General features: G+C 46.0%; 1 protein-coding gene across 1 annotated transcript in view; it reads right to left on the bottom strand.

Annotated features, from left to right (window-relative positions):
- dazl (deleted in azoospermia-like) overlaps nt 1-12233 on the bottom strand; it is a 331824-nt gene that overhangs the window by 217964 nt on the left and 101627 nt on the right. Inside the window, exon 3 of the mRNA XM_072510237.1 lies at nt 6515-6661. Within this exon, the coding sequence (XP_072366338.1) occupies nt 6515-6661 (147 nt within the window). The remainder of the gene's footprint in view (nt 1-6514; nt 6662-12233) is intronic.

The following is a 12233-nucleotide window of genomic DNA, read 5'->3' as shown; positions in this document are numbered from 1 at the left end:
AGCACAGTCAGAGGCCCTGTATGCCCACTCGGCAACTTCAAGCCCACTAGGATGCCTAGGTAGCAAGGATGACCGCCAGCCATCGCTGGGATGCCCCAGGTCCAGAGGGTAATGTCCCACTACGAGCACCGGTGCAGGAGTGGGTGGTCTTCACAAACCGAGAGGGATTCCAATCCATAAACGTGCAGCTGGTGTGACCATCAGATGCATATCATGCAGGTCTGCGCCCGATACTCAGGAAGTGAGCGCGACACCATCTTGGCGCACTTGATGGTTCCAGATACCTTAGAGGTGCTCCCCCGGGTGAGGGGCTGATGATGCCCATGCCGATTGAGCAGTGCACTGGTGCCCTGAAGATGTGGTTCAGGTGCCTGGACAGCTCTGGAGGGGCCCTCCCAGTATAGCGCTAGGAAAGTCGTCCACATTGTGGTGGTCTGCTGCATAGTCTACAACATTGCACAGCAGATGGGTGACATGCTGGAGGGGGATGAACGTCAGGCCTCGACGATGAGGATGCTGGGGAGGGTCAAGATAGTCAGTGAATGGGGCCCAGGCAACACAGGAGGCCGCACAACCGGTGTGCCAGGGCCAGCGCGCAAATGACACTCCAATCGCTCCAGGTACGCTGACTAGCGAACCTGGAAGACTACAGCATGACCATCCCACCCCTACTGTACAAAAACCAAAAGGGATTCCAATCCATGAACGTGCAGCTGGTGTGTGACATCCTCCCAGTGGGTGTGTGGGTTTCCTCCGGGTGCTCCGGTTTCCTTCCACAGACCAAAGATGTACAGGTTAGGTGGATTGGCCATGATAAATTGCCCTTAGTGTCCAAAATTGCCCTTAGTGTTGGGTGGGATTACCGGGTTGTGGGGATGGGGTGGAGGTGTTGACCTTGGGTGGGGTGCTCTTTCCAAGAGCCAGTGCAGACTCGATGGGCTGAATGGCCTCCTTCTGCACTGTAAATTCTATGAAAGCCACAAGGATGGTCAGAGTTGGTCGATTGATTGACGTGCAAAGGAAAAGAGGTGGCATTAGTGCATCATGGGGGATAACTGATGGGAGAATGTTTACTCACTTGAGGTTTGAACTATGACTGTGCGTCTGGAGGGTTCTCCTCATCTGCTGCTCCCACTTTGCCCTCAGCCCAGGTGCGGTCTTGGGGTTCTCCTCATCTTCTGCTCCCACTTTGCCCTCAGCACAGGTGTGGTCTTGCTCCTCGCTGGCCAACTCTGGGCTCGTTCCTCAAACAGTGAGGCATGAGCTCAGGCAGGACTGCGGATGACTGCGCCCACTCATCGGTTATGCTCGAGTGTATCCTGCAATTAGATGGGGAAGTGTAGGCAGGAGTCCTGCCTGTTCAGATGGTGACGAAGTCCGACATGCGTGGGAGGGCAGATGTGAGTAGTGAGGAGCAGATCAGCTACTTTGGGGTGTTGGTGGTGAAAAGAGGAGAGCTTTACATGATTGGTGTTGGGAACCCGTGAAGTGGCTGAGTGAGAGATGAGCCTGGAGGTGTGATGGCAGCATGATGGGATTGAGCAAGAGACTCGAGGAGGCAGACTTACCCTAGCCACACAAAGAAATTAGTCTGCTTGCTGCACTGTTGCCCCATCCTCTTTTTGCAGCAAGCTGGCACTCACCAAGGCTGCCACTGACTTCCACTTGTGGAAGGACACCTTCAGGAACGTGGATGGAGGACATCCTCTGCATACCATGAAGGAGTTTGGTCAGGGCACCCTTGGAGAATCTTGGCAGGGGGATGGCTGAGTGTTGGGGAGGCGTTTATATGGAGCACCCCACTGATTGCAGAGATCAAGTTGTCTCAGAGAAGAGCAAATCAGTGGCAGGCCCTTACAAGTGCGGCTTGTAATGGGTAGAAGTTTAAATTTTAAAAGGGGCTCAATATTTCATGCAATTTCTCACCAGAACCAACATTTGAAAAATATGGTAAGATCCCACCTATATCTCAGATTTGAAAGGGAATTTTGGGCAGTTGAACAATTATCAACATCATGCCAATGAGAACATGACTGCTGTTCAATCTGCAATCTAGAATAATACCCATTTCCAAAATGAAAATCCATTATATGCATGCACAGCCGATTAATTTCGGTGTCATTTTTACACAATATAATTAGAGGGGCAGTATGGCAATATTTGCAGAATTTCCACATGTTGAGCCATATATCAAGCACAAGAAATAGGGAGGGAAGTGGAAGAGGCAAATCGAGCAGATCGCAGCAAAAATTAGTTCTAACTAGCAGAGAAATGCAGCACTAAATTATGTTCTGTTCCTAATTGGACCTTGTTGATTGGGTTAGTGCTGAGTTACAGCTGATTGCTAAGTTAAGGCTGTGACTTCTTCGAGGAAAGGCAATGAAAAGGTACCATTGGCCTCTTGGTTAGTGGTGCAAAATTGAATTTTAAGATGGCGCAGAGCGTGGTGGCTCCTGTGAGCTCTCTCCCACAGATCCTCGGTCTACATCTCATAACTGTACTGACCTTTTAAAACTTAACACTTACACTATCTCTAACCTCGGACCTCAGTTATGTTTACTTACAGTTCGGAAGATCCTCCGACGTCTGTGGGCCAGCCCACATGATTGAGCCTGGTAGGACTCCTCCAACAACCCTACCCTGGCCTCGACCTGGAAGTGGAAGAGGCACGACCCGGAACTCCCAGCCCCGACCTCATTAAGGAATCGACCATGCTCCTGGAGTGCACGACATGGTTCCCGACCACGAAACCTGGCCCGACCTGGAGAAGCCCGCCCAGCACCGCGATTGAATGGCAGATAGTGGAAAGGAGGGGAATCCACGTGGAGGCCTGACCAGGCCTGATTCCAGGAACACCCAACCAGGCCACCAATGCTGGAGCCAAACACCTTACCCGGCCTAGCCGGATCCAGGAAGACCCCGTCAGGGATTCAAACCCATACTGAGACACGCCGAGACAGCAGACACCCCACGCGAGGACCCAAAATGCCGAAAGGTAGACCTGCCCTCGTGGAACCTTGGGACCCAAACAGATTGAGAACTCCCCGAAATTACAACTAGCACCTGAGACTCCACCAGACACAATCACTTACCTTCCAAAATGTCAGGCTTCTCCCATCGGATCCTGGGACCATCCAGAAGCAGCCGCCAACCAAGGAAGTGAGGAAAACAATGGTTTGCAGGGGAGACTAAAACAATATGATTTCAAGTCTCCTCTCATCAGCATATACTTCCTGGCAAACATCCAAGCGATCGAAAACAAGCTGGACGAGCTTAATGCTAGACTTACCTCCTGGGTTTCACAGAGAGGTGGCTCACCTGTGCCTCAGCAGTCAGTGCCATATAACCAGACAGCTTCTCAATACACCAGATGGACCGCACGGCGTCATCAGGCAAAGCAAAAGGTGGAGGGGTTTACCTCCTCATCAACTCCTCCTGGTGTACTACTGCTCCCTCGACATGGCATACCAGACTGTGAAGTGATGTCCATACTATCTTCCATGGAAGTTCACTTTTGCTATCATGCCAATCTGCATCCTACCACAGATAACAAAGAACAAAGAACAAAGAAATGTACAGCACAGGAACAGGCCCTTCGGCCCTCCAAGCCCGTGCCGACCATACTGCCCGACTAAACTACAATCTTCTACACTTCCTGGGTCCGTATCCTTCTATTCCCATCCTATTCATATATTTGTCAAGATGCCCCTTAAATGTCCCTATCGTCCCTGCTTCCACTACCTCCTCCGGTAGTGAGTTCCAGGCACCCACTACCCTCTGCGTAAAAAAAACTTGCCTCGTACATCTACTCTAAACCTTGCCCCTCTCACCTTAAACCTATGCCCCCTAGTAATTGACCCCCTAGTAAGATGGAAGGGAAGAAGGCGTTTGATGAATTGTACACCGCTATAGGTAACAATTAAACAGAATACCTGGAGGCCTTGTTCATGATGGCCGGGGACTTCAACCAGGCCAACCTCAAGTGTGTACTTCCAAAATTCCACCAACACATCTGTTCCACCAGGGAAGCCAACATCCTTGACCGCTGCTACACAAACATCAAAGGCGCCTACCGATCCAACCCCCGACTGCACTTCGGAAAAATCGGACCACAAGACTGTGCTCCTTCTCCTGGCATACAAGCGGAAACCTAAGTGGGAGAATCCAGTTAACAAGGTCATGCAATGCTGGCCAGAGGCAAAAGAGCTCCTACACAACTGCTTGGGAGTCAGTGGACTGGTCCATATTCAAGAACTCAAGAGGCCAACCTAAACGGGTATGCCACCACCATCTTAGCATCAGTGTAGAAGATTGCGTGCCAAGGAAGGTACTACGTATGTTCCCCAACCAGGAACCATGATGTAACAGGGAGATTCACTCCCTACTGAATGTCTGAGGCATTCAAGACAGGTGACCCTGACCTATATAAGAAATCTGGATACGACCTCCACAAACCTATCAGTAAATGCCAAGAGACAATACCAGACCAAGCTAGGCTGTAGCAAGGCTTAAACAGCATAATAAAGCAAAGCCAAGTAAAATCTTCGGCAACAGCACACCCCAATGAAGTCAAATGTTCATTTCAAACAGGAAACCAACAGTCATCAACTGCCCAGCAGCCTTGGGCACACCCATAAGGCATAGCTTCCAAAGTCAGATCGGCCTGGAAAGTGATCCCTCGGAAAGCAACAGGTCCTGACGGAGTCCCTGGTCGTGCACTCCAATCCGGCGCGGACCAACTAGCAAGGTGCATTTGTAGATACCTTCAATCTCTTCTTACTCCTTTGAGGTTCCCACCTGCTTGAAGAAGACCATCATACCGATGGCAAAGAAGAACCAGGCAATGTGCCTCAACGACTACCGTCCAGTGGCCTTGACGTCTACCATCTCCCTTGCCCTACACCCACCCCTGGAGCATCTAGTCACCAACTCCAGCTCCTCCTTCAACACAATAAATCACAGACAAGCTCATATCAAAACTCCAAAATCGAAGACCACCTCCCTCTACAACTGGATCCTCGTCTTCCGAGCCACAGACCACAATTAGCAAGGATAAACAACACCTCTTCTACGATAGTCATCAATACTGGGGCACCGCAAGGTATTGCGTACCTAACCCCCTACTGCACTCCCTATACACAACACTATTGTGTGGCAAAATTTGGCTCCAACTCCATCTACAAGTTTGCTGATGACACAAACGTAGTGGGTCAGATCTCGAACAATGATGAGTCAGAGTAAAGGAGGGAGATAAAAACCTAGTGGGGTGGTGTAATGACAACAATCTTTCCCTCAACGTCAGCAAAACTAAGGAGCTCGTTATTGACTTCAGGAAGTGAAGTATCATGCACACCTCTGCCTGCATCAATGGTGCCAAGCTGGAGATGGTTGACAGCTTCAAATTCCTAGAAGAGCACATCACCAATCTATCCTGGTCCACCCATGTCAATGCTATGACCAAAAAAGCACAACAGCACCTATATGTCCTCAGGAAACGAAGGAAATTCTGTATGTCCACATTGACTCTTACCAACTTTTACAGATGCAGCATAGAAAGCATCCTATCTGACTGCATCACAGCTTGGTATGGCAACTGCTCGGCCCAAGACCGTAAGAAACTACAGAGTCATGAACACAGCCCATCACGAGAACCCACCTCCCATCCATCGACATCTCCCGTTGCATTGGGAAAGCAGGCAGCATAAACAAAGGCCTCTCCCACCCAGGTTATTTGGTCTTCCATCGGGCAGGAGATATAAAAGTGTGAGAACACTTTTGTGCTAACAGTTTCGAAAACAGCTTCTTTCCCACTGTTACTAGATTCCTGAATGACCCTCTTTCGGATTAAACCGATCTCTCCATGCATCTTCTCTACGGAGTCGTTCTACTGTCCATATGCTTCACCCTATGTCCACATCTATGTCTATACATGGTGTATCGGTCGGTTGTATGTGCTATGTTTTTCCATATATGGAACAACCTGTCTGGATTGTATGCATAAATCCAAAGATAAAAATTAATATCAAACTCTTCAAATCAAAATATGAATGTCCTGCAATACATTTTCACAAAGCAAAATACTAGATGCTAAAAATCTGAACTACTCAACAGGTCTGGCAGCATCTTTGTCAAAGGGAACAGTTAACATTTCAGGTCCTTTCATCACAAGTATTCTGATGCAAGGTCTCAGACCCGATACGTTAACACTGTTCCCCTCGACACAGATGCTGACAGTAGGATTGTATTTTACATTAATAGCTTTTACCTCTTGGTTTTATTTAACATACATTTACACAGAACACATTTTAAAGGGTACCAATAATATTTCAGTATCCTATTAGTTCTCAACACCATCAAACGTAAATGTGCATTTTTGACATGGGTGGATTGAGCAGATACAAACCTTTTTAACCTAGTGCACATGATACATGCTGTGAAGAACTGCAGGTTATTCTACAGAGCAATGCAAACATTCCAAACTATTTCATAAACAGAAACATTATATCAAGCATACCTCAAAGTCAATTCCACCAACAAAAATTGTGTTCGGCATGATTCTTCCACTTGGCAAGACATATCTTCGACTCACTGTAGATGCTGCAGACTGACTCTCCAGTTCCTGACTGACATCACTATCTTGTGCTTCAATGATTCTTCCGGACTGGAAAGAGGGAAAATGTTTAGAAATTCAAGTTTAGGTTTCCATCTTGGCAAATTTTTGGAATCCAAAAGAGGGGCTGGGTGGTGCCAAAGGAGGTTTTCACCTTCAATAATGGCTTGATTTAGAGAAGCATTTTGTTTCCAAATGGTCCACTGGTGAACACATTTCAGCAGTATTTTTTCTTCATAAATTTAGAGTACCCAATTAATTTTTTCCAATTAAGGGGCAATTTAGCATGGCCAATCCACCCATCCTGCACATCATTGGGTTGTGGGGGTGAAACCCACACAAACACAGGGAGAGAATGTGCAAACTCCACACGGACAGTGACCCAGAGCTGGGATTGAACCTAGTAAGTTTCAGCAGTCTTAAACCATTGATTAAGAATATGTAAAACTAATTCAATACAAAGTAGCACAATACTAATAGTCTTGCTCAAAATGTTTTAGGACAGCTAGTTTGGGAAAAGATTTAGACACTGCCAGCAACATTTTTTTATTTTTTATAAAAGATTGTAAACTGGAGAAGGAATAGAGGAGAAATACTTGGATCGTATTTCTTCCTGCCCCTTCCAAAAATATTTTTTCCACCAACCACGTAAACTTTCACAACACTCCAAAGAATTCCAACTCGCCACAGGACAGAAGTATCAAGTACATTACACATTTCTGTGGTTTCATTAAATTAGCAAATCAGTTCAGTTAAACTCCAAGTCATGAAAAGCTCGATACAAACTATAGTTCTATGCACTCATCCAATCGTCACTTTTACCACCTTGGATACAGTCAGATCAGCATTCAAGAAACGGTGCTCACTGGGATTTTGCAGATTTCCTTGTAAATGGTCTGATTGTTTGAAAAACAGAACAAAATGGCTGACCTTCATGAATGATGCCAATAGAATCTGTTTCAATAACATTAAAAATATCTATATTAAAAATATCTATAATAAAGACTTCCTGGTACCATTTTGTTAAGAGCCCTTTAGGTGATGCGTTGGTGCAGTTCGTGAAGATGACAGTGCTCCTGAGGTTTCTTTTCGTAAAGGCCTTCTTTTGGAAGATCAATATATTTATCTTGGGGTTTCTGTGGGCGGGGAAAGAAGGTGCTGCTAGAGCGGGGGTCGGGCTGACCTGGCCAAACTTAGAATTATTACTGTGCAGCAAATATAACCATGGTAAGGAAGTGGGTAGTGGGGGAAAGAGGTCAGTATGGGAGCAGATGGAAGCAGCCTCGTGTAAGGGCACTAGCTTGGGAGACCTTCATGTCACCTCTACCGTTCTCTTACGCAATTCCTTAGGCTGGAAAAAAATTAAGTTCATCTTGAGGGTCTGTGGAGGGGTTTGCCCGGAGATGGAAACTGTTTCATCAACTTCTTCGGAGATGGTTAAGTCAGCAAGGGGGCTTAAAAAAAGAAAAGAGACAGAGGGTGTGGGGGGGGGGGGGGGGGGGGGGGGGGGCACAACAAGGAGGGCGAGGCAAGGGTGTTGGTTATTTCTGAGATTTTCTGATGCCTTAATAAAAACATTTAAAAAGAGCACTTTAGGTGTTAGGGAAGAAAGAATTATTGGGATACGGTTGGGATCTGTAATTCAATCAAGAGTGTACCATTGCTTGGAGCATGAAATTCACAAGTTCATGCCACTTTTTCTGTAGAGACATTTCTTATTCAGGTTGGACCTCAGATCTCGGTTCCACTACCAATGACAACAATTAGTGCTTCCAGAAAGCTGGTGGTTAACAAGGCAGGAAATATGGAATGACCAGAAGTGACGGATTCCATATAAATATAAAAGCAGATCATTACCTATAGATACAGTCTGCCACATTCTTGGAATGCAGTTCTCCACACATGGTTAAGTGATCACGACGTGCACTCATTTAACAAAGTGGGAACAGGGCAGCACATTGGCACAGTGGTTAGCATTGCTGCCTCACGGCACCGAGGTTCCCGGTTCGATCCCAGCTCTGGGTCACTGTTAGTGTGGAGTTTGCACATTCTCCCTGTGTTTGCGTGGGTATTGCCCCCACAGCCCCAAAAATGTGCAGGTTAGGAATTGGCCATGCTTAATTGGAAAAAATGAATAGGGTACACTACATTTAAAAAAAACAAAGTGGGAACAACAAGACAAATAAAAATGGATCAAATGCTATGGATGCATCAGTAATTTTTCCAAATAAGACAGTTGATGCTGAATTTTAAGAGGCAGTCATTTAAATCACCAATCCTGCAGTTGGACTACGGACCAGAAGTCGAACTGGACGAGCCATATAAATACTTTTGCTACAAAAGTAGCCTTTTCATTTCTGCTCAAGTGTTCCAATACCCTTCCAAGCATCAGCCTCCAAAAGGTCTCAGCTGTTGGTGACCGTCTCCCAATTGTTAGTGTTAACACCCATTATCTTCATATCTTCCTTACAGGCGTACCTGCAGAGGATACCCAGCAGGATATGACCCAGTGGCCAATTCACCAGAGAATCTTTGGCTACAGAGCAGTCATCCATTTGATGAATATGGCCAAAGCAGTCAAGACTCCATTGGCTTTGCAACTCGTGCAGGGACAGCAGGAAACTCAATATTATTTCTTTGCGCAATCGGAGTCAGTTCATCAACTGAAAAGCAACGTTTTGTAAAGGTATACAAGTTACTCTTTAGCTAGAAACCTTTTGCATACATATAAATGGATATGACAAGAACAATCCTTATGGATCACACTGTGCTGAAAATCTAAATGAAATTCTGGCACCAAGTTGGTTAAATATATAGAAATTGTTTTATTAGGTATAGAAAGTATTTTATTAGGTATACCAAGCATCTTGAACAAGCAGGTATTCCCCTTTCTTCTAATCGGAATGTACAATTACTGAAGAAACTTTTGGCAAAGGCTATGTAAGGCCCTTAATGTACTAAAGAAAGCAATTTATCTTATACCCAATGGGGAAAAACAGTAGTTTGACTACATTTGATGCAAGTTTGTCAAAAAAGGTTCAAATACTTTGGGGATTTTAAAACTTGAGGCAAGGCATTAAAGAGAAGGTTTCATAGGAGTGAAAGGGAGAATTTTGAGAGTCTGCATTGAATTGGGCCCCGGTGGAGGGAAGGGAGTGGTTGCCAATCATTGGTAAGACAGCAAATAATGGCAAAACGTGCTTTCCAGCATTGCTCATGAGCCAGAATGACCACAAATCCAACCCAAACGCCTTCAAACCTGCTCTGCCATCATCATAAATCTTCCCTTCCATTCAAAGAACAAAGAAAAGTACAGCACAGGAACAGGCCCTTCGGCCCTACAAGCCTGTGCCCACCATGCTGCCCGTCTAAACTAAAATCTTCTACACTTCCTAGGTCCGTATCCCTCTATTTTCATCCTATTCATGTATTTGTCAAAATGCCCCTTAAATGTCACTATCGTCCCTGCTTCCACCACTTCCTCCGGCAGTGGGTTCCAGGCACCCACTACCCTCGGTGTAAAAAACTTGCCTCGTACATCTCCTCTAAACCTTGCCCCTCACACCTTAAAACCTATGCCCCTAGTAATTGACCCTTCTACCCTGGGAAAAAGCCTCTGGACTATCAACTCTGTCTATGCCCCTCATAATTTTGTATACCTCTATTAGGTCGCCCCTCAACCTCCTTCGTTCCAGTGAGAACAAACTGAGTTTATTCAACTGCTCCTCATAGCTAATGTCTTCCATACCAGGCAACATCCTGGTATCTCTTCTGCACACTCAAAGCCTCCACATCCCTCTGGTAGTGTGGCGACCAGAATTGAACACTATACTCCAAGTGTGGCCTAACTAAGGTTTTATACAGCTGCAACATGACGTGCCAATGCTTATACTCAATGCCCCGGCCAATGAAAGAAAGCCTGCGGTTTGCCTTCTTGACTACCTTCTCCACCTGTGTTGCCCCTTTCATTGACCTGTGGACCGGTCCACCTAGATGTCTCCGACTTTCAATACTCTGGAGGGTTCTACCATTCACTGTATATTCCCTACCTGCATTAGACCTTCCAAAATGCACTACCTCACATTTGTCCGTATTAAACTCCATCTGCCTTCTCTCCGCCCAAGTCTCCAAACGATCTAAATCCTGCTGTATCCTGACAGTCCTCATCGCTATCCGCAATTCCACCAACCTTTGTGTCGTCTGCAAACTTACTAATCAGACCAGTTACATTTTCCTCCAAATCATTTATATATACTACAAACAGCAAAGGTCCCAGCACTGATCCCTGTGGAACACCACTGGTCACAGCCCTCCAATGAGAAAAGCACCCTTCCATTGCTACTCTGCCTTCTGTGACCTAGCCAGTTCTGTATCCATCTTGCCAGCTCACCCCGGATTGCATGTGACTTCACCTTTTGTACCAGTCTGCCATGAGGGACCTTGTCCACAGAGACAACATCCACTGCCCTATCTGCATCAATCATCTTTGTAATCTGTTCGAAAAACTCTATAAAGTTAGAGAGACACTACCTCCCCTTCACAAAACCGTGCTGCCACTCGCTAAAACGTCCATTTGCTTCCAAATGGGAGTAGATCCTGTCTTGAAGAATTCTCTCCAGTAATTTCCCTACCACTGACGTAAGGTTCACCAGCCTGTAGTTCCATGGATTATCTTTGCTACCCAACAGAGGAACAAAATTGGAGAATAGTCCTCCGGGACATCACCTGAAGACAGTGAAGATCCAAAAGATTTCTGTCAAGGCCACATCAATTTCCTCTCACCTCCTTCATTATTCTGGGGTAGATCCCATCAGGCCCTGGGGACTTATCTACCTTAATATTTTTCAAGGCGCCCAACACCTCGTCTTTTTGGATCTCAATGTGACCCAGGCTATCTACACACCCTTCACCAGACTCAACATCTACCAATTCCTTCTCTTTGGTGAAGACTGATGCAAAGTATTAATTTAGTAACTCGCCCATTTCCTCTGGCTCTACACAGATTCCCTTACCGGTCCTTCAGTGGGCCAGCCCTTTTCCTGGCTACCCTCTTGCTTTTTATGTATGTGTAAAAAGCCTTGGGATTTTCCTTAACCCTATTTGCCAGTGACTTTTCATGACCCCTTTTAGTCCTCCTGACTCCTTGCTTAAGTTCCTTCCTACTTTCCTTTTATTCCACACAGGCTTCGTCTGTTCCCAGCTTTCTAGCCCTGACAAATGCCTCCTTTTTCTTTTTGACGAGGCCTACAATATCTCTCGTTATTCAAGGTTCCCGAAATTTGCCGCATTTATCCTTCTTCCGCACAGGAACATGCCGGTCCTGAATTCCTTTCAACTGACATTTGAAAGCCTCTCATGTCAGATGTTGATTTACCCTCAAACATCCGACCCAATCTAGGTTCTTCAGTTCCCACCTAATATGGTTATAATTAGCCTTACCCCAATTTAGCACATGCACCCTAGGACCACTCTTATCCTTGTCCACCAGCACTTTAAAACTTACTGAATTGTGGTCACTGTTCCTGAAATGCTCCCCTACTGAAACTTTTACCACCTGGCCAGGCTCATTCCCCAATACCAGGTCCAGTACAGCCCCTTCCCTAGTTGGACTATCTACATATTG

Source organism: Scyliorhinus torazame, chromosome 6, assembly GCF_047496885.1.
Source record: "Scyliorhinus torazame isolate Kashiwa2021f chromosome 6, sScyTor2.1, whole genome shotgun sequence".
Taxonomy (NCBI): Eukaryota; Metazoa; Chordata; class Chondrichthyes; order Carcharhiniformes; family Scyliorhinidae; genus Scyliorhinus; species Scyliorhinus torazame.
The sequence above is the reverse complement of the archived record's forward strand: the minus strand, read 5'-3'. Positions and strand labels throughout refer to the sequence as shown.